The sequence below is a fragment of the Triticum aestivum genome, chromosome 3D (genome assembly GCF_018294505.1).
Source record: "Triticum aestivum cultivar Chinese Spring chromosome 3D, IWGSC CS RefSeq v2.1, whole genome shotgun sequence".
Classification (NCBI taxonomy): Eukaryota; Viridiplantae; Streptophyta; class Magnoliopsida; order Poales; family Poaceae; genus Triticum; species Triticum aestivum.
Window position 1 is genome coordinate 427,341,451 of NC_057802.1, and position 27,290 is coordinate 427,368,740.

Below are 27,290 nucleotides of genomic sequence, written 5' to 3' on the forward strand. Positions count from 1 at the left end.
TGTTATTTTTGAAGAAATGCTCTCTTGCTTCACTTAGATTTATTTGAGAGTTAGTAAAATTTTGAAGAAATTCTCTCTTGCTTCACTTAAATTATTTTGAGAGAAAGAAAATTTGTTATGCTCATGATCTTCACTTATATTTGTTTGAGCTTATGAAAAGCAACACATGAAAATTAGTCCCAAAGTGATAGATATCCAAGAAGGTTAAAGTAAAAGAATGTCATGAAGATCATTGGACAAAATAAACTTGATTCTTAGTAATAGTTTTGAGATATGATGATGTGATATGTGAGTTATGTTGATGAGTAATTGTGCTCTAGTAGGAATATTGTTGTTAAGGTTTGTGATTCCCTATGCATGCACGAAAGTCAATAATCATGCAATGAAAAATATATCCTACTTGTGGTGCATTATTTGGTGTTAATTATGCTTAATGCTTGCTTATGAGATCATTCGTTTCGTGGTTGGTCGCTTCTCAATCTTTTTGCTAGCCTTCATTTTGCACTAAGTATGACCTCTACTTGTGCATCCAAAATCCTTTAAACCAGTTTTGCCACATGAGTCCACTATATCTACCTATATGCGGTATTCTTTTGCCGTTCTAAGCAAATTTGCATGTGTCATCTCTAATTTTCAAAATAAACTTCTCTTTTGTGTGTTTGTTTCGCTCGCGGAACGGTAACGGGTGGCTAATATTTTCCATGCTGGATGTGTTATTATCATGATGAGTGTTTCTTCACTTGTCATTGCACGAGAGTAAGGCAAAGGTTTTAGGGATGCCCAGTCCTGAAATGCAAAAATGAATTTACTTTATGTTGTCAAATAATAAATTCCTTGGAAAGTGTTGGTATGGAGGGCAACCGTGGATACGGCTAGCCATGGAAAGTGAAAGAATGGTGGAAAAAGGAATAAACTTTATTTTCTATTCGGGAACCGCCTATGGCATATCTAGCATGGAAAGTGTTCGTAGCTCTACCTCATTTTCGTTGGTGGGATGGATACACCTCCCAAAATGTTCTAATCTTAAATTTTTCGCTTTGGGCTCTGGCACCTCTACAAATCCCTACTTCCCTCCGCGAAGGGCCTTTCTTTTACTTTATGCAATTTTTATTTTTGAGTCTCGATCTTCTCTTACAAAAGCACCAACTAGGAGGCAACATGATCGTACTTAAGTATTGGGTGTAGCTAATATTCGAGTGTGTTTCATGAATGGATCAATGTTTGAGCATGATGGGCTAGGGATAACTTGTTTTAGCATTGATATTTTGAAAGACATGCTTGCTTGTTGATATGCTTGAGTATCTAAATTATTGTGTCAAAACTAGACTATAGCTTTGAATCAGATAAAAGTCCAAATGTCCATGCTATAAAGAAAAGAATATGATATGACTTGATGAACATCACTCCACATCAAAAATTCTGTTTTTATCACTTACCTACTCGAGGACGAGTAGGAGTTAAGCTTGGGGATGCTGATACGTCTCCAACATATCTATAATTTTTTATTGTTCCATGTTGTTTTATTATCAATCTTGGATGTTTTATAATCATTTTATAGTCATTTTATATCATTTTTTGGTACTAACCTATTGACATAGTGCCAAGTGCCAGTTGCTGTTTTTTTCCATGTTTTTTACATCGCAGGAAATCAATATCAAACAGAGTCCAAATGCCACGAAACTCCACGATGATTTTTTATGGGACAAAAGGAAGAAGTTGGGCCCTGGTTGCACCTGGGGGAGTCTCGAGGAGGGGACAACCCACCAGGGCGCGCCAGGAGGCCCTGGTGGGTTGTGCCCACCTCAGGTGCCCCCCGGACCGCCTCTTTGCTCTATAAATACCCCAAAAATCCCAGAACCCTAGAAGCGTCGACAAAATATTTATCCAGCCGCCGCAGAGTCCAGAACCACCAGATCCAATCTAGACACCATCACGAAAGGGTTCACCACCTCCATTGGTGCCTCTCCGATGATGCGTGAGTAGTTCTTTGTAGACCTTTGGGTCCGTAGTTAGTAGCTAGATGGCTTTCTCTCTCTCGCTGAATTCTCAATACAATGGTCTCTTGGAGATCCATATGATGTGACTCTTTTGCAGTGTGTTTGTTGGGATCTGATGAACTTCGAGTTTATGATCAGTTATATCTTTTTATATCCATGAAAGTTATTTGAGTTTCTTTGATCTCTTATATGGATGATCTCTTATAGCCTCGTATTTCTTCTCCGATATTTGGGTTTTGTTTGGCCAACTCGATCTATTTATCTTGCAGTGGGAAGAGGTGCCCGATAGTGGGTTCGATCTTACGATGCTTGATCCCAGTGACAGAAAGGGAACTGACACGTATGTATCGTTGCTACTAAGGATAAAAAGATGGGATCTATATCTACCGCCATAGATAAACGGATCTTGTCTACATCATGTCATCGTTCTTATTGCATTACTCCATTTTTCCATGAACTTAATACACTAGATGCATGCTGGATAGCGGTCAACGTATGGAGTAAGAGTAGTAGATGCAGGCAGGAGTCGGTCAACTAATCTTGGACGTGATGCCTATGTAATGATCATTGTCTGGATATCGTCATAATTATTTGAAGTTCTATCAATTGCCCAACAGTAATTTGTCTACCCACCATTTGCTATTTTTCTCGAGAGAAGCCACTAGTGAAACCTACGGCCCCCGGGTCTTCTTTCTCATATATTTGCTTTGCGATCTATTTTATTTGCTCCTTTTATTCAGATCTATTAAACCAAAAATACAAAAATACCTTGCTGCACTTTATTTTATTTGCGATCTATTATTTCAATCTATTACAACTTTCTCCCGTCCGTGCACCATTTCTGGCGTCGTAGCCCGAAAGGGATTGACAACCCCTTTAACACGTCGGGTTGAGAGGTGTTGTTATTTGTGTGCAAGGGCTGTTTACGTTGTGTTTGCTTGGTTCTCCTACTGGTTCGATAACCTTGGTTTCATATCTGAGGGAAATACTTACCGCCGCTGTGCTGCATCATCCCTTCCTCTTTGGGGAAATACCGACGTAGCTTCAAGCGACATCAAGCACCGGCAGGGAAGACCGTTGGATCTCAGCTGGAAGACTGCTGGAGGAGGCGAAGGCACAAAGAGAGCAGCCCCCTCCCCGGTGACCAGGAGGCCGGTGATGATGGTGCCGGGGAGGGGAGGGGAAGAACGGAAAGGCGAGGCAGCAGGTCACCGGTACGAGACGAACGCGTCAGTGCCGTCGTGCTCTGACCTGACGGCCTACCTCCCGCCTTCCCCGTCTTCCCTAGCTTCATCTTCATCAACACCACTCCAGGAGGATGCTGACCTCTCAGTCCGGCACCTCCTCCGAGGAGACAGCGAGACACCGCAACGGCCAGGGGGCTTGGGGCGCGCCGCTCCCCACCTTGACAGGCAGGAAGATGTGCCTCCCCTCAACATCATCCCCGGATCCGTCGGAAGGGGTAGTACTGGTATTACCAACAATCCCCAGCCCTGCATCCCGAACGGACGACGAGGGCACCAAGAACCTGGTCGCCGAGCTAACAAACGGCAATAGCTCAAGGCGAGATGCCACATTACCTAACGGACGACCGACCGTGGGAGAGGAGACAAGCATTTCCCCACAATGGGGAAGCTTGATACCTCCCACACCACGGACGACTCGTCCGTCGCGTCTTCTCCGGCCTTGGACCAGACTCACTCCCCAAGCATTAACGCGAGCATTCAGCGTCGCCAACCTCAAGCTACCGCCCGGGGGCTAGCCCCAGGCCCTTCTCTTCAGCATAACCAGCAGGAAGCAGAGGATGGAGGAGATGGGATGCGAGGATGGATGCCTCCGCTCCTCCCCCACCCCTCCTTTTATAGACGGGGCGGGGGAGAGAGAGCTGATCCCTCAACAGGTAACCGCCGCCCTCCTCCACCATTCAAGAAGGCTGGGGCCCTTCCTTGAAGCTCTCCCGCACCACGTGCCTCCGTTACCTACCCCGCGCGATGCATGCACCATACGTGGCTAAGGATAAGGGCATGGTGGGAAGAGTGAATTGGCGGTTTCTCCCCCGTGCGTTAAAGTCATTCACGGGCCATTATGAGAGCAGCCCCACCACGATTGGCTTTATACGACATGCGGGAAAACCAGAAACTGGCCCGGGCGCAAGTTAATGAAGAAGCAAAGAAGATCTCAAGGGGCCAGCTGCTTCCACGCCCCTGCCTGTGCACTTATTAGGGCCTACCCCGACGACGCCCGGCAGCGCGTTCGGGCTAGGCCCATGGTCAGATTGGAGCGCAAGGGACCAGCTCTTCAAAAGACCAACGTGCTGCACAAGAAGACCAAGACTAGCCAGAAGAGCAAGATATTGCCAAGGGAAAAACCTCCCTTTCCTGGTAGGCGAGCCTGGGGAGGATGGAGTTACCCCCGGAAGCAAGCCTTCGGCTCGTCCTGGCAGGCCTGCCGGGGCTTGCAGAGGCAAAACCACCTCACCGCACCACCTCATCACGACGCACATCGTCGATCGATGCAGTGTCAAGCTCCAAAGTGACTAGGTGGCTACTATTCACCACATGGCAGCCACTTCCTGCAGAAAATACCTCCGGGCGACACCCGTCCTGCGATGTGTCGAGCGAGCAGGCGCGAAGCTGGCAAACAGCCCGGCAAGGCCTGCCGGGCAAGCTACGATGTGACGTTGAGCGGTGCATTTAATGCGCTCTGTCGGCCTGCAGAGTTATGTATGATAGCACTGTTTGCTATCTAATCAGTGCATAATGACTGATTTGCCACTGTGGTGACACCTTTATCTATAAAAGGAGGCCCAAGGCAACCGTAGAAAGGGTTGGCTAATCCACCCCTTCACACACTCATACGCGCGCAGCCATTTTCGCCCTGAAGCAACCCTGGTGGGCAAGCATGTTGCGCTCACCATCATTTTTCCACCATCAATCCACCAAAGCAGGAGTAGGGTTTTATGCCTCGCGGCGGCCCGAACCTGGGTAAAAAATGCCCGTGTGATCTCTGTCGTGTTGTTCCACGATCCTCTGCTCTTTGTGCAATGTGCCATCCCCCCCCCCCCGAACTAGAAAGGGGCTCTTGGTCCCATAGGTGGTTGTGGTTTCCCGCGACATACGGGCACACAAAATAGATGTTCATTTAAAGATTTAAAGATGGCACATGCCAATTTACTTGGAACGGGAGGGTAATACCATATAATGGTAGATATGGTGGAGCCTTATGGAATAATTTTTGTTTCAGGATTTTGAATGCACACACATCATTTTCTCTTAGTACAGACGAAGTCTAGCAAAACACTAGGAAGCGACCAACTAGAGAGCGGCAACGATCATAATCATGCATTTTGAATAAGTAACATTAAACATGAGCATCATGAGGATATAAACACTCTGAACATAAATATCATAGAGGCAATATTTGGTTTGAATCAATTACATGCGTGAACATGAGCCAAGTCAAGCCACTCGATTTCTTCAGTGGAGGATACCATCTTGACATACTGCATTATAATCATTTTACTGCATGTTGACATGCAAGATAACATATTATCCACTCCTAACTACTTAAGCATGGCATGAGCAACTACGAACTCTAATCATCATCATACACATGTTTACTCATAATAAGTTGAATCACGGCTATTAAAGTAAACATATTTAAAAAACAAAAAAAGTAGAGTTCATAACAACTTTTCTTCACCATGATCACTTCATCACATTATCGCCATTATTGCTTTTCACTTGGAAGATTGAATGATGTGGAAATATAACATAGTGCAAGTGTGTCGTGGAGTAAGCTGAAATATGCAAACACTACATACACAGGAGAAGACAGCAGAATATTAGGTCTTTCATTAGATAAAAAACAAAGCACATAAGAGCCACTAGAATTCTTTTTAATGCTTTCTCCTTACGACAACTCAAGAAAAGAAATTCATAGAAACACACTGAAATGTTTTTGAAGTTTTTAGTTTTTCTGAAGAAAGCAAAAGAAACAAAGAAAAATGAAAAGCAAGAAAACTATTTATAGTGAAGAACTCCAAACAAATGACAAAAGAAGAATCGAGAAATCTTTTTGGGTTTTCTTTTAATAAAATGAACTAGCAACTAAGAAAATAAAATAAAAAAGAAGCGATAAATATTTTTGGATTTTTGAAAGTTTTACCAAACACACAAAAGAAACAAATAAAAGTGAATATTGATATACAAAGAAAACAATGAACATCGACAAATGTAATGAATGTGTGTTATCATGAATGAAATGTAACTGAGAATACGTACTCCCCCAAGTTTAGGCTTTTGGCCTAACTTGGCTGATGCCACTGATAGAACCCCTGAGGTCTAGGCACGAACTCGGTCAGCTGAGGTGCCTGAGCAGGCCAAGGGTGAACCTCCTCCTTCTCCATGGCGACTAGTGCGTTCTCATAGTTGATGATGTCCTCTGGCATGATAATATATCTCCCTCTGGCATCAAAATCATACAAAGCAAGAGTAGACAACATAATAACATTATGAGTACCCTAGCTGAGTACCAAGTTGTACCGATAGTAGTGAGGGGGAATAGTTTTGTCAATAAAATCATGCAATCTCATGGACTCATAATCTAAGTATCTCTCAAGCAGCAAATGATACTCGCTTTGTCTAATGGAAACATTATAATGTCTAGCAAGACGAGTAGCATAAATACCACCATATATAGCGCCCTTAGACTTGTTCAAAGCCCTTAGACTTGTTCAAATGTAAACCACGTGAAATGATATCTCCCAAACTGTGGCTCTTATTACCAAAGAGTGCACAATGCAGAATAATGAGGCCAAGGGCACTGATTGTACTGCCCTCCTGCCTAGTAGTCAAGCACTTCCCTATGAATAAAGCAAAGTAATGTGCAGCAAGAAAATGCATGCTAGCTGCTCTAGCATGAGAAACTCCTCTAGTTTCTCCCATAATTACACTATCTAAAAGTTCTTCAAACTCACCGGGTCGAGGTTCTACCACACTACCCTCAGCAGGTATCAAGGAAACATTATATAAATCATTTAAAGATATCTCAAAGGTTTGATCATAAAGATGAAATGAAACACTAGGCTCATGTTGTCTAGATGAAAATCTGTAATTTTGCACGAGGGTATTTGTGACGAGCTAGTATTGGTCACAGTTATCTGCCATTAAGGCAGTCAAGCCCGCGTTCTCCACAAGTTGCTCGAAATCATGTGGAAAGCCAGCTCCAACCATGAAGGTATCGCATGGTCACTAACATAGCCTCACCTCGACATTGCGAGGAAGATTTGATAACCCACAAGTATAGGGGATCATTTGTAGCCTTTTTTGATATATAAGAGTGTCGAACCCAACGAGGAGCTAAAGGTAGAACAAATATTCCCTCAAGTTCTATCGACCACTGATACAACTCTACGCACACTTGACATTTGCTTTACCTAGAACAAGTATGAAACTATTTGGTAGGAATAAAACTACGAGTACTTTACGAGAATAAAATTACTAATAAATTGCAAGGCAATAAAAGTAGATATCTTTTGTCAACAAGAAAGTCATTTGTTCCTAGGCAATCGATAACTAGACCGGTAATCATTCTTGAAATTTTATATGAGGGAGAGGCATGAGCTAACATACTTTCTCTACTTGGATCATATGCACTTATGATTGGACCCCTAGCAAGCATCCGCAACTACTAAAGATCATTAAGGTCGTGAAATCCAACCATAACATTCAGTATCAAGTCCTCTTTACTCCCATATGCAACAACCCACTTACTCGGGTATGTGCTTCTGTCACTCACACCACCCACCATAAGCGAATCATGAACATATTGCAACACCCTACAGCGGGGATCCCTCCGGTTGCGGGACACGGAGGGCACCATAGGACAGCACCATAAATAAAATATACAATCATACCAACCAAGATCATGATTAACCCATAGGACAAAACGGATCTACAAAAAGATCATAGGGTAACCACATATCATTGCAAAATAATATATAGTGTTGAGCACCATGTTTAAGTAGAGATTATAGTGGGGAGAAGGAAGGTTACACCACTGCATAGAGAGGAAGAGAGAGTTGGTGATGACGGTAGCAAGATTGTTGATGTAGATCGCCGTCAAGATCCTTGCCCCGGCGGCACTCCGACGCCATAGGGAGAGAGGGGAGAGAGTCCCCCTCCTTCTTCTTCTTCCTTGGCCTTCCGCTAGATGGGAGGAGAGTTCCCCCTCTGGTCCATGGCCTCCATGGCGGCGGAGGGACGGAAGCCCCTCCGAGATTGGATCTCCCTCTCTGTTCTCTTCTGTTTCGCGTTCCCCAGATCTGGCCGAAAACCGTTTTTTATATTCCCGAAGATCCGTAACTCCGATTGCGTTGAGATTTTAACACGATTTTTTTTCGGATATAAGCTTCCTTGCACCCGAAGTAGAGCTCCAACCGAAGTACGAGGTGAGCACAACCCACCACCACGCGACAGTGGCCTCGGGCGCGCCCTGGTTTATTTTGCCCACTGTGGGCCTCCGTTTGCATTGATTCCAAGTCCCAAAAATCACATATATTCCAAAATAATTCTCCGTAATTTTTTATCGCGTTTGGACTTCTTTTGATATGGATATTCTGCGAAACAAAAAACATGCAAAAAATAGGAACTAGCACTTGGCACTGGATCAATAGGTTAGTCCAATAAATCATATAAAATGTTGCCAAAAATATGTGGAAGTTGTATAATATTGGCATGAAATAATCAAAAAATATAGATACAACGGAGACGTATCAAGATTTCACCTTGATGCTTCCCGCGTAGTTCCCTCAGAACTTCGGCTTGAAGAGCCCCTCGTGAACATCCTTCTAAGAATTTCCATTTTTCTGAAATTTTTAGACAACTCATAAAAAGTGAACAAAATTCAATAAAATTGATAGCAACTACAACCACAAGTGTCTAGTGGATAAACCATGCATGAAAACTACTTAGAACCAAGTAAATCAAACACGGAAGCTCATTTTCATGGTCACCAACAGTAGTAAAATAAGCAAAGAAGAGACCACTAGAACAAAAACTTATTGGACCAATGGTGGAGTCACATACCAAGGAGCAGTTCGTCCGAACAATTTTGAAAACGGAGCTTCGAGCAAAGAGATCGAAAGTTGTTCGCAAATGAGCAAGTACACGAGCTAGGAAGCATGAATGAATTTTACTGGAGGTGGAAGAAGGCTGCGGGCACGGGCACCAAGTCAGTGGGTGCCTGTGGGCCCCACAAGCCACGTGGGCACGCCCTGGGGGTGGGTGCGCCATGCTGGCTTGTGGCCAACTAGTGCACCCCCCTCAGGTGTGTTCAGCGCCAAAAATTCTTATTTATTCCAGAAAAAAAATCATACCAATTTTCTAGACATTTTGAGCACTTTTATTTTTGGGTCATTTTTATTGCATAGAAAACTCAAAGAACATGCTAACCATGGTATTCTAGATTATTTAAAATTTATTAAAGCTAATAACAAGAGAGAATAAAGTGAAGTTATAGAAAGTTGTGCTTACGGAATTCATCGATCATGTGCTTCTAAAAAACACTCCATTAATAAGGTTAATCAAGTCTTATTAAAAGACTATTTCCAAGTGACATAAAATCAAAGAATTTTTGTATAGCACTAAGTTACTCAACTTGGATAGGCATGGTTCCAATCATAATGGTTTGATATTTCTTTTCGGGAATCGGAAGACGAAATTCAAAGTCTCCAATAGTGATAGTCATAATTTTTCGATAGAATTGAGACTGTTTACTTTTTTTAGCTTCCTCGAAAAATAAACTGTATGCTCATTGACATTAACATGGAAAGTGACCTTGCTTTTATTTCAATCACTAACGCCCCCTGCAGTGTTAAGAAAAGGTCTTCCAAGGATAACCGACTTATTGTCGTCCTCTGGCATATGAAGAATAACAAGGTCTGTTAAGATCATAACATTAGCAACCATAACCAGAACATCCTCACAAACACCAACATGAATAGTTGTAGATTTGTCAGCCATTTGCAAAGAAATTCCACTTGGTATCAACCTATTCAAGTTAAGTCTTTTATAAAGAGAAAAGGGCAGAACACACACCAGTTCCTAAATCACATAAAGTGGTTTTAACATAATTAGTCTTAATAGAGCATGGTATAGTAGGTATCCCTGGATCTCCAAGCTTTTCAGGTATTTTTCATTTGAAAGAATAATTTGCAAGCATGGTAGAAATTTCAGTCTCGGGAATATTTCTTTTATTAGTAACAATATTTTTCATGTATTTACCATATGGAGGCATTTTCATAATATTAGTCAAATGTACTTGAAGAAATAAAGGTCTAAGCAATTTAACAAAGCGACTAAAAGAATCTTCATCCTTTGACTTTAAAGCTTTACTAGGAAAAGGCATGGGTTCTCGAACCCATGGTTCTCTTTCTTTACAATGCTTCCTAGCAACAAAATCTCTATTATCAGATTTCTTATTTTTAGGAGGTGGGTCATCAAGCTCAACTTCTGGTTCTATCTCTACCTCATTATCAGGTTTATTATTATCATTGGGTGGAGAGCCATAATCATTATTATTATCAATAACATCATCATCATTAGGCTCATGCTCATTACCAGATTGTGTCTCAGCATCAGAATTAGAAACATCATTATGATTCTCAACAAGTTTTTCTACCACAAGTTCACTAAAAGCATTCAAAGTTTTATTCCTATTCTTTTTTCCTTTTCTTCATAGGTGAACTAGTTGCACTATCATTAAATCTCTGAGAATCTTGTTTAATTATTTTAGGGTAACCCTCAGGATACAGCGGTTCCTGAGTCATTTTACCACCTCTAGTAATTACTCCAATCAACATGCTTATTAAGTTTATTATGCATGTCCCAAAACACTAAACACCACCGCCGCCACCGTTGAAAGGGCCAAAGTTGTGGAAAACGAAGACATGCCTGATCATCCGCCCCCATTGTTGGATCCTTTGGCGCACATACCGCCAGTGTGGTAAAGAAACAGAAGAAACCATTATTGAAACCACCAATGTGGTAGAGAGACGGAAGAAACCATTATTGAACATTGTTGCCACTATCATCGGAGTTCAGAAGGGCTGAAAGCGAAGAACTACCTAATGTCCCAAGACCAATAAACTACCGCTTCCCCGTAGATTATGGCCTCCCCACACATACTCACCAGCGGAGTTGGGGGAGGAGGCAGGTGATCTACATGTAGAGGAGAGGAGAAACCATAGACTGCTTTTGCTAGGGTCGGGCTGATTAATAATGCATTGCAATTCCAGAAACAAATAAAATTTATAAAAAGCTACCGGTTACGTTTTTCGGGTTGTACTAGATTTAAACTTGGTATTTTCATATCAGGCTCTTCTAAGCCTAGCTGGAAAATGATTTTTTTTGTCGATGAATGATTAGGTATTTACACCCTTTATCGAATTTTATTGCATTAAACCGTCGTGCAAGTATTTTCATTTTCCGTTCAAACTTAAACTGTCAGTTTCAAACGGACCACTTCACGCGGGAAGTGATTTTAGTTCATGTAACTGGGTGGATGAATGTGATGATTTTTTTATTTTATTTTTGCGAATTATGGATGTGAAGCTCCAACCAGCAGGAGGAATCAAGTTTCTTTTTTTTTGTAAGGAATAAAGTCTTTACATACACATGCAAAGTTGCAAATATACGCATGTGAATTTCGTTTTCTATCGCGAACCAACCTGTGGTTGGATGGCTAGGAAGACACTGCTATCCCCTGCCCACCACAGTTCAAGTCCAGACTTGACATTGATGCTCGCATTTTCCTGGATTTACTCTTGCCCTTTCGGCCATGTGCGTTTCAGTGGGAAGAGACGTTCACATCGACTACGAAGGCGTCTGTGGCGACTTCGTCAATCTCAAGATGACGTGCCGTCTCAGTCTCTCGAGGATGCTCATAGGTGTAGAGTATGCATGCGTGTGTTTCTAAAAGTGAGTGTATGCTCGTGTATGTAAGCCACATCGATGTTACTAGGGTTTTTTTTATTTTTATTTTTGAGAAAACCCTCTTCTGGGCAAAACGTGACCGTGCGGCACCGCGAGCCCGTGACCCGCCCACGGGTTTATAACAGAAGGCGATGCGCCGGCCCCCGTTCCCCCTCCCCAACTATCTCTCTGTCCCTCCCCCAGCGCCGGAGGCAGCTGCGCCGAGCCGCTGACACCAGGCATGGGCACTGGGCAGAGCGACACCGCACCAGATTCGATTCCATCCACGATTCCACGCCACGGCCTCGCCTCGCCTGGCCCGGCCCCTTTCCCGTGATCCCCGTTGCAGTTATCATCCCGCAAGTCCGTGGAGAGTCTTTCCATCTCTCCTTTTTCTTTTCTTCTCTTTCCGACCCAGCATCGCATCTCGGGCAACTGCAAGCCTGCGCTGCACGCCGCAGCCTTTTCAGACCCCACGAGCAAAGGTAAAAAAATCCGCTGCTGCCTCTCTCTCGTCCAGTAGCCCACAGTGCCTGCTGCTCCGGCGATCCATGCATAGCAGTCTAGCAGAGCCAAGCATGGCTCGCTGCTGCTCATATGCAGCACGCTGTTTTTTAACGATATATAGTACGCCGTGTTTTGAAAGACAAATAAAAGTACGAGACTTGCAGTGGTATTAGTATCGGTATAACATGGGTTATGAATGAATAATGACCGAGCTGGAGCAGCCTAGCCTAGCCCAGTCGTTGTCTTTTTCTCACCGGCCCAAGCATCCGCCTACGGCTGGCTACGGGTCTGTAGTCTGTACAGTACAGTCACCTGTCTGCCCGCTGCCGCTGCGTAAAGGAAGGACGGGCACGGAAAGTCGATGGTGAACAGTCCACATGTCCAAGTCCAATGGTATGAAGTACGCATGTACCGTGGGGTTCCGTCGCACTCGCCATTATCTCTAGGCCGATGCATAGCACCAGCGTTCATTCCAACATCCAGAAGACCGCAACGCTCGCAGTCGATATGCAACGGTAGCCGTATCATAGCAAGTAATGTGAGAATGTCACGTCGGCCCTCTTAATTAATCATCATTGTCGTCGGAGAGAGGGGATGAAGAACCGAACAAACCTACTCAGCGAACAATCATGGCGCAGGAGAGGTACGTACCCAGACCCAGTGATCCGTCGCAGGGTCAAAAGAAACAAAAGGTGGCTTTGGCTCCGTTCAAAAGGAGAGTGAAAAGGATAGCAAAAGGAAAAGGCGGTCGCGTTCTTCACCCCGTATGATTTGCATGTGTCATCCGCGCTATCATGAGATGCGGGAGAGGTGATCCATCAGATCAGCCACTGCGCTGCGCGCTAACGTACGCACGCACTGACATGTGGACCAATCCTGATGCCCATACTCTCCCTTCATCTGGACCGCGATAGCATGCACGCCCCTATCCCTACTCCTCCTTGCTCTCCATCCCTCTCCCTCCTCGTCGCGGCGACGAGACCGACCGGCCGGAAGTCCGGGCCTGACCTGACCTGACCCGACCTGGCCAGTAGAGGTACGGCGACGGTACACGATCCCGTCCGTCCGCTGGAACGGGCGACGGACGGATCATGGGCGGAGGATCAACCCAAACTCACACGGAACTCATGCAGTACGTACGTACGACGGATCATGGACCTGTCGCGATCGCCGCTGGTTCCACGGGCCTTGCCGCACGGACTCTCAGAGGAGTGTGGGAGAGGTTTGATGGCGATGGGGCGATGGCTACGTACGTAGTAGTACGAGCCTAGCTGCGGCGTGCCCGCTTCGCCTTGCATTTGCATGCTACGCCCGGTGCCCGTGAGCTTGCTCGTTGCTCGTGAACGTCCGGACTTGGAGTTGACTTGTGGTTCGACCGTGAACGTGCACCGGGTGTGGCAGGGTTACGTGTCTACCCGTACGTATCTTTCATGCCCGTGCCTCCAGGTTCGTTTTTTTTTTGCAGATGCTCCAGGTTCGTTTTCTGGAAAGTAAAACAGATTTGTACTACTCCGGCATTATTTATAGTCACACCAATTTTCTATCTAGATTTGTTATAAAAATGTGGATGAAGGAGAGAGGTGAACACGCATGTTGTTAGTAATACGTATGTGGTTGTGTTTAAAAAAAGTAGTAATACGCATGTCTTCCAACACTTAACTAGGTCATCTTTAATTACAAAATGATTATTCATACGATCCTAGCGAACTACTCTTCCCGTTTCAAACTATATTTGTCATGGTTAAAGGAGGGTTGTGACTTTATCCGGAATGCATGAGATTTGGCAACGACGTTGTGTGCTTTAGAAATCGGTGGAATTATCGGCATTTTTAACATTGGGTAACAAGCAACTAGTATGATTCTAAAGCACGGCAACAAATGCAATAGTTTTGGCCAGATTCCGTTTTCATCTGGAAATCTTGCCCTTGACGAGTGAAATAGGATGGTTTAATCGTGCGGAAGTGCCACTCGCGTGCAAATAGGAAAAATACATCAATGTGGATGTGTCATGAGGCACTTACTTTTCATTTAACGTCTGAGAATAAATACCTCTTGTTTTGGATGATTGTTTTGTTTCTCCGGAAGATCGTTAGATGAGTGTAATGTCAATAGTGTGCACACACACATACTAGTAAGTCATAGTAGTTGCAAATCCTTGGATGTATTACACAAAACGAAGATCCTTGAATGGTTGTAAGGACAATATTATGTAATTCCCTAGATGTTTTGAAAAAGTGGCATCATGTTTAACGATTCTATCAGCGATATGTGCATTATGTGAAACAAATAACGCAGATTTAGATACACTTTTTTACTGCTGTGATTTTTGTAACTACAAGCAAAGAAATTGGAAAATTGAGGTCAAAGTTTAACTATGAAGAACACAAGCAGACAATTAACCAAAAGAGGGACTACGTGAAATATAACCTATGCTACTGAAAAATTACTTAGTCTCCGCCCCTCCCTCTCACTCGCACCTCAACCCGCACCGGCGCCTGATTTGGTCATTACCATGTTCGTCGACATCGCATTCGACGTTGGCCACTCCCTCTCTCTTCCATCTCGCACTCACGCATCAGGGAAATTGTGTGCGTGTAGAAAACAATAAAATCAGCTGAATTTTGACATTCCATAACTACTAGTACGATGTTAAGGCATGACATGAAATGCAATAGTTTTGACTGAATTTCATTTTTATATGAAAACCTTGCCCTCGACATGTGTTTTAGTGTTAAGCTTTTGTTCAAGTCGGATTTTTTTTAAAGATGGTTCTTCACCACATCCTATGAAGGACACATACAAATAGGGAAAGGACGTCCGTGTAGTTGTGTCACGAGACATTTACTTTCCATTTGTTGTTAGGATTTTTTTGGGGGGGGGGGCGATATTTGGATGATTGTAAGGCCAATAATATGCACAAACGTATGCTAACAAGTCATAGTTATAAATCCAAGGATTTAGATCTCCATTTAAAGAATAAACGAAGAGTTACACCTTGTTCGACGACTCTACCAACAATACATTTATGATGCTAAAGCACAACACCCAAATGAAATAGTTTTGGCCAGATTTAATTTTATATGTAAATCTTGCCCTAGGCGTGTGTTTGTGGCCGTAAGATTTTATTCAACCGGGAATTTTTTTTGTTAAATAGGATGCTCCTCCTACTCGTCGCCACCGCTACATCACCACACACATCCCTCTCTTGGACCCGTGTCCAACAGAAGCACGACACCATCTGCCCTGCCTGCGCGCTGTCGCATAGAAATAGGAAGAAACAACATCAGTGTACTTGTGTTATGAGACATTTACTTTTAAAAGCGCATTTATCACTTTATGGTATTTTAGTGATGACAATGTGGTTAGTGGAACTAATGATGGCCGCTAACATTTATCTCAGGTCATTGCTTCCATGGATATTTACGATGGAGATGGTTGACTCCCCACTTCAAAAAGATCAAAGGTGTGGTTTGCGGCGACTTGAAGGTTTTATTTTTGTTTGATTTGAGTCGTAGGATCACCGCACTATTAATAGGGCTTAAGTTGGAAGATCGACGGTGTGGGAACACACTAAACTTATACTATAGCCCTCCTAAGACTGTCACCAAGAAAATGCCTCACATCCATCCACTTCACGCTCTCTCGTGGGCCTAAGGGGTGTGTGCCCAAAGTCACGGGTCACCCCCGTGCGCAGGGTCATGTCCGCACAGGCTGATGGTTAGTTCTTTAGACACCTTGCGTGCTCGGGGTCCTTGACTCCCATGCGCATGTGGAGTGCACAACCTTCTGGACACCCCGTGCGATCCTGGACCCTGTGCCCACGGGGTGGTGTTTCGGTCTCTGGACATCTCGGGCGCACGAGGCTAACTTGAAACGTGCGCATGGGCTCCAACGGCTGGAAACGATCACCACTTGGAGAGCACTACATAAAGAGGCCTTCTTCTATCTCAAACCCTAATCCTTTTGCCTAGGATCAGCCACCATTTTCAAACTCCTTATTTTACTCATTCCTCTCGGTGCCTCCACCCACACTTGTTGATACTTTAGGAATTGAGGGAGCAAAAGGCCCGATCTACACTTTGACCAAAACAATTCGTATTTTTCGCAAGATTTCTTCACCAACGACTTGTTTCTCTTGGAGCTTGGGCTCCTAGGTGGTTAGTCTTCCTTCGAAAGCTTCATTTCTTGTGGTGTGCTCTGAAGATGTATGGAAAGGTGTGATGGTCGCCTTCAAGACCAACCCCGGATGATTTGAGGCTCATCCGTTGGAGTGGTGCCAAAGTACTTTGCATTATATGCTTGTGGAATTGCTAATTATATTGTTGCCTGTCTTACTTTGGCTTGTGCTTGCTTGCCATATAAGTTGTGTTCATCTAGTTGCATATTTAGAGAACTTAGTTTATCCGTAAATCCCTAAAATTGATAATTAAGCTTAAAATTTGTAGTCTCCTATTCACCCTCTCTAGTCGACCGCATCGATCCTTTCAACTTTCAATTTTTCATTTCAAGAATAGACATATCTTGCTAATATTCAGATATAGTTTTTTTTCTCAAAGTGATCTTCATATGCTTGTAATGCCAATAGTATGCACAAACACATGATAGCAAGTCATAGTTGTAAATCCAAGGATTTAGATCTTCTTCAAAAGAAAAGGAAGTTTTACACCTTATTCGAAGATTCTACCAACAATGCTAAGGCACAACGCCCAATGCAATAGTTTTGGCCAACTTTATGTTTAAATAAAACACTTGCCCTTGAGTGTGTTTGTGGCTATAAGATTTTCTTCCCTCGGGAAATTTCTTTATAGAATAGGATGCTCCTCTCACTCGCTATTGTTGTCGCTCGTTCGCCACACATGCCCCTTTCTTGCACGCCCTCTCTTGAACGACACCATTCACATGCTCACGCGAGGACACGTACAAATAAGAAAAAAACATCAATGCAGGTGTGTTACATTTACTTTCAATTTGTCGTTTCGAGAATAGATATCTCTTGCATATATTTAGATGATTGCTTTTTCTGCAGATGATCTTCGGATGACGTAAAACCAATAGTGGATTTGTTTCTGTCTTTTGTTGAATCTTTTTCACGGCAATATGATGAGAAGCTATTCCCCCCGGAACAAAAGGATCGGATGATTGTAACACCAATGGTATGCACAACATACATGCTACAAGTCGTAGATGTAAAACCTTTCAAAGAAAACAAAGATTTACACATTTTCGGCCATTCTACCAACTATACATGTATGATGCTAAGGCACGACACCAAATGTAATAAGTTTGGCCAAATTTAATTTATATGTAAATTTTGCCCTCGACGTATGTTTGTGGCAGTAAGATTTTGTCCAACCATGAATTTTCTTTGTAAAATAGCATGCCCCTCCTACTGGCTGCCGCCGCTCGCCCGCCACACACTATGTTGGATCCATGGCCCGCAGGAGCATGACGCCATTCATCCACCTGTGCGCCGCACAAGTACAAATAGGGAAAAACCTCACTGTAGTTGTGTCATGATACATTTACTTTCAATTTGTCATTTAGGAATAGGTTTCTCCACGGGATCTTCAAACAATTATAAATGCCAATGTTATGCACAACACACATGCTAGCAAGTCATAGCTGTAAACCCGAGATTTTGATTTCTTTTGAAGAAAACAAAGATTTACACCTTGTTCAACGATTCTACCAAACAATACACATGCTAAGGCAAGACACTGAATACAATAGTTTTGACCAAATTTATCTGCATAAGAAAGTCTTGCCCTCGACGTGTGTTTGTAGTCAGTAAGATTTTGTTCAAGCAAAAACAATTCTTTGTAAAATAGGATGCTCCACCCACTCGTTGTCGCCGCTCACTAGCCACAACTCTCTTGGACCCGTGCCCCGCAGGAGCATGACAACATCTGTCTGCCTGTGTGCCGGACGCGTACAAATAGGGGAAAACAACATCGATGTAGCTGTGTTATGAGACATTTATTTTCAATTTGTCGTTTTGAGAAAAGATATATCTTGCATATATTCAGTTGATTGTTTTTTTTCTCCTTGTGATCTTTGGATGATTACACCGCCTATAGTATGCACAACACACATGCTAGTAAACCTAATGATTTTGGATCTTCTTCTGAAGAAAACGAGGATTTACACCCTATTTGACGAATTTTGTAATTCAAGAGGATCTTAGCACTGTAGAAACAAAATACATGGGTTGTGCATATGGCAAAGGTCATTTTCTTTGGCAACCAAAGGCAATATGATTATATTGCCAATAGTATGCACAACACACATGTTAGCAAGTCGTAGATGTAAATCCAAGGATTTAGATCTTCTTTAGAAGACTAGACAAGTGCCCGTGCATTGCAACGGGGATATAAACATTCTGGCAGATTAGCTCTTGACTGCGCGTCTATTATTATATTGATGCGCTAAAGTCTTAGCAAGTTTTTGTATGCAATCGCCAGATTTACTTGCCATTTTATTGTTAAGCACTTATTTGGTAAAAATTTAATTACTTACCAAACAAAATGTGTTTTTTGGTAAGTTAATAAAACATGAGACAATTGATTCTATTTTAGGGAGAATGGATGGGAAAAAAACCAGAGATGAGAGAAAAAAATCAAAGAGGAGAAGGAAAAAGTGGGACATATATAAGGAAGGTTAGGCGAAAGAGAGGTGAAATAAGAACTTTACGTTCTTTTTAAGTAGTAGAGATTACTTGCCATTTTATTGTTAAGCACTTATTTGGTAAAAATTTAATTACTCACCAAACAAAATGTGTTTTTTTGGGTAAGTTAATAAAACATGAGACAATTGATTCTATTTTAGGGAGAATGGATGGGAGAAAAATCAGAGATGAGAGAAAAAAAATCAAAGAGGAGAAGGAAAAAGTGGGACATATATAAGGAAGGTTAGGCGAAAGAGAGGTGAAATGAGAACTTTACGTTCTTTTTAAGTAGTAGAGATTACTTGCCATTTTATTGTTAAGCACTTATTTGGTAAAAGTTTAATTACTCACCAAACAAAATGTATTTTTTTGGTAAGTTAATAAAACATGAGACAATTGATTCTATTTTAGGGAGAATGGATGAGAGAAAAATCAGAGATGAAAGAAAAAAATCAAAGAGGAGAAGGAAAGAATGGGACATATATAAGGTTAGATGAAAGAGAGATGCAATAGGAATTTTATGTTCTTTTTAAGTAGTAGAGAAAACGAAGATTTTCCACCTTGTTCAACGATTCTACCAACGATGCATGTATGATGCTAAGGCACGACATCCAATGCAATAGTTTTGGACAAATTTATTTCTTTATGAAAATCTTGCCGTCCACATGTGTTTCTCGTGGTGAGATTTTGTTCAACCGAGTTTTTTTGTTTGTAAAATAGGATGCTCCCGCCCGCTCGCTACACATGCCCTTCTCTTGCGCGCCCAATCCTGGACGCGCGCCCCTCCGGAGCATGGCACCATCCGTCCATCCGTGTGCCGGACGCGTACAGAAAGCAAAAAACATCAATGTAGCCGTGTTACAAGGCATTTACTTCCAGTTTGTCGTTTGAGAACAGATATCTCTTGTATATATTCATATGTTTGTTTCTACTCCAGGCGATCTTCGGATGATTGTAATGTTATACTACCAACTCGTAGTTGTAAGTCCAAGGATTTAGATCTTCTTTTGAAAAAACTCAAAGATTTACACCTTGTTCGACGATTCCACCAACGTATGATGCTAAGGCACGACATTGAGTGCAATAGTAGTGGCGAAATTGAATTTCATACGAAAATGTTGCCCCCGTCATGTGTTTGTGGCCGTAAGATTTCATTCAACCGGAAAATTTCTTTGCAAGATAGGATGCTCCCCCCCCCCCCCCCCCCAACTCTTTGTCGCCGCTTGCTCGCCACACACACTCCTAGAGCAGGACCCGGAGGAACACAGCACCATCCGCCCGCTCGTGCGCCGAACGTGTGCAAATAGGAAGAGACAACATCAATGCAGCTGCGTTATGACACATTTACTTTCCATTTTGTCGTTTCAATAACTGATATCTCCCGCATATATTCAGACGATCGCTTTTTTCTCCGGGGCGATCTTCGGACGATTACAACGCCGACAGCATGCACATCGCACAACGCGCATGCTAGTAAACCCGAGGATTCGGATCCTCTTTCGAAGAAGACGAAGATTTACACCCTATTCGACTGATTTTTATAACTCAAGAGGATCTTATCATCTTATCACCATGGAAACAAACACATGGGTTGTGCATATGGCAAAGGCCATTTTCCTTGGCAAACAAAACAAAGGCAGCAGAGCGCGCCCTCAAGCAGTGGTGACTTTTAAGGGTAGGCGACTCGGTGGCCATGGGAGAGGAAACGTGACCGCTGCTCATCATATCGGTTAACGGCGGCGAAGGCAGCAAGCACAAGAGAGGCAACAGAACAGAGCACGCAGGCCACCTTTTTTGCCACCCCAAACCGCCTCGCCCTCTCCTCCTCTCCTCCGCCCGCCCCACAAAACCCAAACCCCAGTCGGTCCGCGAGTACGTACGCTCTCGGCTCTCTCCTCCGTCCCACCCGCTGCCTGCCGCCGCTCGCTCGCTCGCCCACCGCGCGCGCACGCCCATCTCGTGCGCGCCCCACCTAACCCGACGACCCCCGCAGGAGCACGCCGCCGTCCACCCGCGCCCGCCGCCGCCGCCGCCGGCATTGCGAGGTGCGCGCGCGAGACGATCGTCCTCCCCTCCCCTCCGCGGCCGGTCCCGTCCGCCGCGCTCCCCCTCTCGCCCGCTGCTCACGCCACTCCCTCGTCCATGCAGGTGCGCGAACCGCGGGCGCGGCCCCGTCTCCCTCCGCCCGGCCGCCTCCTTGGTTCCGGCTCCAGCGCACGGAGAAACGGGCGCTGAAGCGGCTCGTCGGCTCCACAGCGGTGGCGGCCAGCGCTCGCGCCGCTCTGGCGCGCCCCTGCTCCCGCGTCTCCACATCTGGCAACGTCGCGGTACGAACCTACCATGTCGTTGCACGCGCGTGGTCTTTGTTTGTTCTCGTCATCTCGGATTAATCGCAACAGCGGCATGGTTTCGGTAGACCGGTTGCTGTCAAATATCGTTGTGGTAGAAGGCCCAATTTGTTTGCCGATTTATTCGGGATTTTTTTTCCTTCAGTTAGTACTCTGTTTGCGAATTGTCTGCAACTTTGTGTGGAACTGTGGATCCATCTGCCAGTTCTTCGATTTTCCTCCTCTTGTTGCGAATTGACCACCAGGGGAGATCTTTCCTTGTCCTCCTCAAAATCCCCGTTGGGCCTCGGTCTTTTTTCCTCATTGTACCAAACGAAGCCTCGAGTAAGTGGTTTGCTGCGGCGGGGGTCTCTAATCTGGGGTCGCAACTTCACAGGGGTGAAGGAAGATCACTGCAGCTTCTCCGTGACGGGTCTTCCTAATTACAGCGTTCGGCGATAGCTTTTGGAGTTCTTGAACAATTATTCTACATGCAAAGCTGTACTCACCGCAGAGCTTTTGGAGTTCAGGGTGTATTTCTGAGGGGAGCGTATTGCATGTGATTGAGTTGAGCTTTTCGTCTGCTGTATCTCTGTTGTAACTTATAGCAGCAAAGAAAGGGCGCCATATGATTGAGAAGGTAGTCAGTGTAAATCCCTGCTTGAGCTCTATGCTTGTACAACTTTTGATTGCTTGTTTACATCAAAGTGTGATTAAAATCTACCAAGTTCTATAATGAGCAAGCCATTTGTGTTGAAGCCTTAAACATTCAGTCTGGTTCAGATAAATAAAAACCTGACTAATACTTCGATTGTTGTTTCCTCATAAGCTAAAGGAAAAAATGAATTTCGTTTTGTGCCACATCACATAGAACATATCATTTTTTCCACACCGACATAGTGAAGATGACGAACTTTTGACATACCATGTCCTATGTGGTTCTTTTGAAAGCTGCTGACATGTTTATCTCTTATGCAGATTGAACGTTACACAAGTCCAAAGAACATAATAGCAATGGGATCTCGAAGCATCTGCCTTCTCATTCTTCTTGTGATCTTCATCCCCAGCTCTGTCATGTCTGAATCAAGTGATATAAAAAGTTTGTTCACTCTGAGGCACTCAATTGCTGAAGAAAAAGGTTTCCTTCGCAGCTGGTTTGATTCAGAAACTCCCCCTTGCAGCTGGTTAGGTATAACCTGTTCGGGGCGTAGCGTTGTGGCCATAGACTTGTCCTCCATGCCACTCTACGTCCGGTTTCCTTCATGCATTGGGGCATTCGAGTCGCTTGTTCTGCTGAACTTAAGTGGGTGTGGGTTTACCGGTGAGCTTCCAGACACCCTGGGGAATTTGCAGCGTCTTCAGTACCTAGAACTGAATGATAACCAGCTTACTGGGAACCTGCCTGCCTCATTATATACCTTGAAGATGCTGAAAGAAATGGTGCTTGACAACAACTTGTTACATGGACAACTGAGCCCTGCAATTGGTCAGTTGCAGCATCTCACCAAGCTGTCCATACCCGGGAATTCCATCTCCGGTGGCATTCCTACAGAGTTGGGCAGTCTGCAGAACCTAGAGTTCCTGGACCTTCACATGAACAGCCTAAATGGATCGATACCAGCAGCTTTTCGTAATCTGTCTCAGCTGTTGCATCTTGATCTAAGCCAGAATAACCTCAGTGGATTAATATTTTCTGGAATAAGCTCATTGGTGAACCTTATGTCACTTGATCTGTCCTCAAACAATTTTGTGGGGCCAATACCTAGGGAGATTGGTCAATTGGAAAACCTTCGACTGCTGATTTTGGGCCAAAATGCGTTCACCGCGACCATTCCAGAAGAAATTGGTAATCTGAAGCGGCTTCAAGTACTTCTGCTCCCTGAATGCAAGCTCACAGGCACCATCCCTTGGTCAATCAGCGGTCTTGTAAGCCTGGAGGAATTTGACATATCAGAGAACCACTTCGATGCTGAACTCCCAACATCAATCGGTCTGCTTGGCAATCTGACACAGCTGATTGCGAAGAATGCAGGGCTCAGGGGGAGCATACCGAGAGAACTAAGTAACTGCAAGAAGATTACTCTCATAAATCTGTCATTTAATGCCTTCACTGGCTCCATCCCTGAAGAACTTGCAGAACTGGAAACTGTTGTCTCTTTTTCTGTGGAAGGGAACACACTATCAGGCAATATTCCAGATTGGATAAGGAACTGGGCAAATGCAAGATCTATATCAGTGGGTCAAAACTTGTTCAGTGGACCTTTGCCATTGCTGCCATTGCAGCATCTGCTCAGTTTCTCTGCAGAAACCAACCGTCTCTCAGGTTCTGTCCCTGCTGAGATATGTCAAGGCAACTCCCTGCAAACACTCATACTGCATGATAACAATCTGACTGGAAGTATCGAGGAAACTTTTAAAGGATGCACAAACCTCACCGAGCTGAACTTGCTAGGTAACCATCTTCATGGAGAGATACCAGGGTACCTGGCTGAGCTGCCTTTAGTTAGTCTGGAATTGTCCCTAAACAATTTCACAGGAATGCTGCCTGACAGGTTGTGGGAGTCATCAACTCTTTTGCAGATCTCTCTCAGCAATAATCAGATTACCGGCCAGATCCCAGATAGCATTGGTAGGCTGTCCAGCTTGCAGAGGTTGCAGATTGACAATAACTATTTGGAAGGACCCATACCACAGTCTGTCGGCTATCTACGAAATCTGACTATTCTGTCTCTGCATGGCAATGGGTTATCTGGGAACATTCCAATAGAACTCTTCAACTGCCGAAACCTTGCTACACTGGACCTGAGCTCTAATAATCTGACCGGGCACATCCCGAGGGCCATATCTAACTTGACATTGCTCAATAGCTTGATTTTGTCTTATAACCAGCTCTCTGGTGCTATTCCTGCTGAGATCTGTGTGGGGTTTGAAAATGAGGTTCACCCTGACTCGGAGTTTGTGCAGCATAACGGCCTTCTTGATCTGTCATACAACCGGTTGACTGGTCAGATTCCGGCAGCAATAAAGAAGTGTTCTATGCTGATGGTGCTAAACCTGCAAGGCAACTTGCTAAATGGCACCATTCCCTCAGAGCTTGGTGAGCTGACGAATCTTACAAGCATTAATCTGTCTTCTAATGGATTAGTTGGACCAATGCTTCCTTGGTCTGCACCATTGGTACAACTTCAAGGCCTTATTCTATCAAACAACCACCTAAATGGCACCATTCCTGTTGAGATAGGCCAAGTTCTTCCCAAAATTTCAATGCTAGACTTGTCCGGTAATGTACTTACCGGAAGTCTACCCCAGTCTTTGCTGTGCAACAAATATCTGAACCGCCTGGATGTCAGTAACAACAATCTCTCTGGGAAAATTTTATTCTTTTGTCCCATGGACGGAGAATCCTCAAGCTCACTGCTGTTCTTCAATTCAAGCAGTAACCATTTCTCAGGGACCCTAGACGAGTCTATCTCGAACTTCACACAACTGTCTTCTCTTGATATCCACAACAATAGCCTCACTGGAAGCTTACCATCAGCACTCTCTGATCTCAGCTTTTTGAACTATCTTGACCTCTCAAGCAATGATTTCTATGGTGTCATCCCTTGTGGTATTTGCAATATATTTGGCCTCACATTTGCCAACTTCTCTGGTAACCACATCGACATGTACAGCTCATCAGATTGTGCAGCAGGAGGTGTTTGTTCCACTAATGGCACTGGTCGTAGGGTGGCTCATCCATCTCATCGAGTTCGAAGATTGGGGATCATTTGTATCCTTTCACTTGCTGTCATCATTGTGTTAGTACTTCTGGTGTTTTATCTGAGACACAAACTATCGAGGAACAGTTCATTGGTTATTGTGCCCGCTGGTAAGGCCAAGGCTACTGTTGAGCCAACCTCAACTGATGAGCTCCTAGGAAGGAAGTCACGGGAACCTCTGAGTATCAATCTCGCAACTTTTCAGCATTCACTGTTGCGGGTCACCATTGATGATATACTGAAAGCCACAAAGAATTTCAGTAAAGAACACATCATAGGCGATGGTGGCTTTGGCACTGTCTATAGGGCGGCACTCCCTGAAGGTCGGAGAGTCGCGATCAAGAGGCTTCATGGTGGCCATCAGTTCCAGGGTGACCGTGAATTCCTAGCTGAGATGGAGACCATTGGAAAGGTGAAGCATCCAAACCTTGTTCCCCTGCTTGGTTACTGTGTTTGTGGCGACGAACGGTTCCTGATCTACGAGTACATGGAGAATGGGAGCCTTGAGATATGGCTGAGGAACCGAGCAGATGCGGTTGAAGCGCTTGGATGGCCAGACCGTCTCAAGATCTGCCTCGGTTCTGCCCATGGACTTGCTTTCCTTCATGAAGGATTTGTGCCTCATATCATCCACCGGGACATGAAATCAAGCAACATCCTGCTGGACGTGAACTTCGAGCCGAGGGTCTCTGACTTTGGCCTCGCAAGGATAATCAGCGCGTGCGAGACTCATGTCAGCACCGACATCGCCGGTACATTTGGATACATCCCCCCAGAGTACGGCCAGACAATGAAGTCCAGCACGAAAGGCGACGTGTACAGCTTTGGCGTCGTCATGCTGGAGCTGCTTACAGGACGGCCACCTACAGGGCAAGAGGACTTGGAAGGTGGTGGGAACCTTGTCGGCTGGGTACGATGGGTGATCGCTCGCGGAAGGAGGAATGAGCTGTTTGATCCTTGCCTGCCAGTCTCAGGCGTGTGGCGGGAGCAGATGGTGCGCGTGCTCGGCATCGCCCTGGACTGCACGGCCGACGAGCCGTGGAAGAGGCCAAGCATGGTGGAGGTGGTGAAGGGCCTCAAGATGACCCAGGCAATGGAGTGCGGGCCTCTGGTGGTGACGGTGTCCAGGGGCGGCACATAGAGCTGGCCTCGTAGCACTGTTCTTCTTGACAATGATGTGATGTAATAATGTAGGCTGATGGTAGGTGACTTGTAGCTGTAGTTGGGACAAATGCTGGAGATTGTAAAAGAGATAAACCAGTGCTGCTCATGTTCAGGCTGTAGTTGGGACAGATGCTGTTGTATCTTAATTCATGTACTGTGTGTCAGTCACTCATGGCAGCATGGGTGTTTCACAAGCTCTGAAGATGGTTGTGCTGAAAGTTCACTTCTCCTTTCTTTTGTTTATGCATTTCAAAGAATTGGTAGTTCTAAGCTCATGTTTTTGTCTCTGTTTTGCCAGATCTAGAGCTCTTATCCTCTCCCGTTACTCGCCGGCTTGCAGCTTGCTGCTGCTTCCGCTTTAACTGAGTTTTTCTTTTCTGTATCGTAGTGCATCATAGTCTGGTACCGGTTATGCTTATCTGTTCACCAGAATATGCTCTTGCTCTTCACTCTTACTTTCGGGCCATACCATACTGGCAGTAGTAGCATGTATTGCCAGACCAGCTGAATGTTGAGCACTCTTACCACTTATATTAGTTTCAGACAGCAAGAGGTTCATACTTTGACAGGCCATCAGGAACACCATAAAGGAAAACGAACTAATGTAAAAGTATGAACCTCTCATATGGTCTACCACTTACATCAGGAACACCATATGGTACCAGATTTCCTCTATTTTTTAGCGCTTACACTAGCGCCCGGCTCAGCTCAAACAAACTCATGCGAGAAAAAAAGAACTAAGCGCCCGATGACACAAGCGGCGTCGACGCAAGTGGAAATCCCAGGATCGGCCAGGAATCGATCGAGACGGCCAGGACTGGGACCCTAGTGCTCATCCTAAGAGCCTGCGTTATAGATGCCCTTAGGAGGAAGATTGCAGCTGTGCCAACCAACCC

General features: G+C 44.5%; 1 protein-coding gene across 2 annotated transcripts; it reads left to right on the forward strand.

Annotated features, from left to right (window-relative positions):
• The first annotated feature begins 20,885 nt into the window (after positions 1-20,885).
• On the forward strand, positions 20,886-26,617 carry LOC123079362 (leucine-rich repeat receptor protein kinase MSP1). Of its 2 annotated transcripts, XM_044502126.1 has the most exons (4): positions 20,886-21,187; positions 21,291-21,469; positions 21,867-22,109; positions 22,448-26,617. In XM_044502126.1, the coding sequence occupies exons 3-4, from the start codon at positions 22,098-22,100 to the stop codon at positions 26,369-26,371; spliced, it is 3,936 nt and encodes a 1,311-aa protein (XP_044358061.1). In that variant the 5' UTR covers positions 20,886-21,187; positions 21,291-21,469; positions 21,867-22,097; the 3' UTR covers positions 26,372-26,617. The 2 variants fall into 2 exon arrangements, with proteins under 2 accessions (XP_044358061.1, XP_044358062.1); XM_044502127.1 differs by lacking the exon at positions 21,867-22,109 and having other exon boundaries at positions 20,887-21,187.
• Positions 26,618-27,290: the final 673 nt, after the last annotated feature.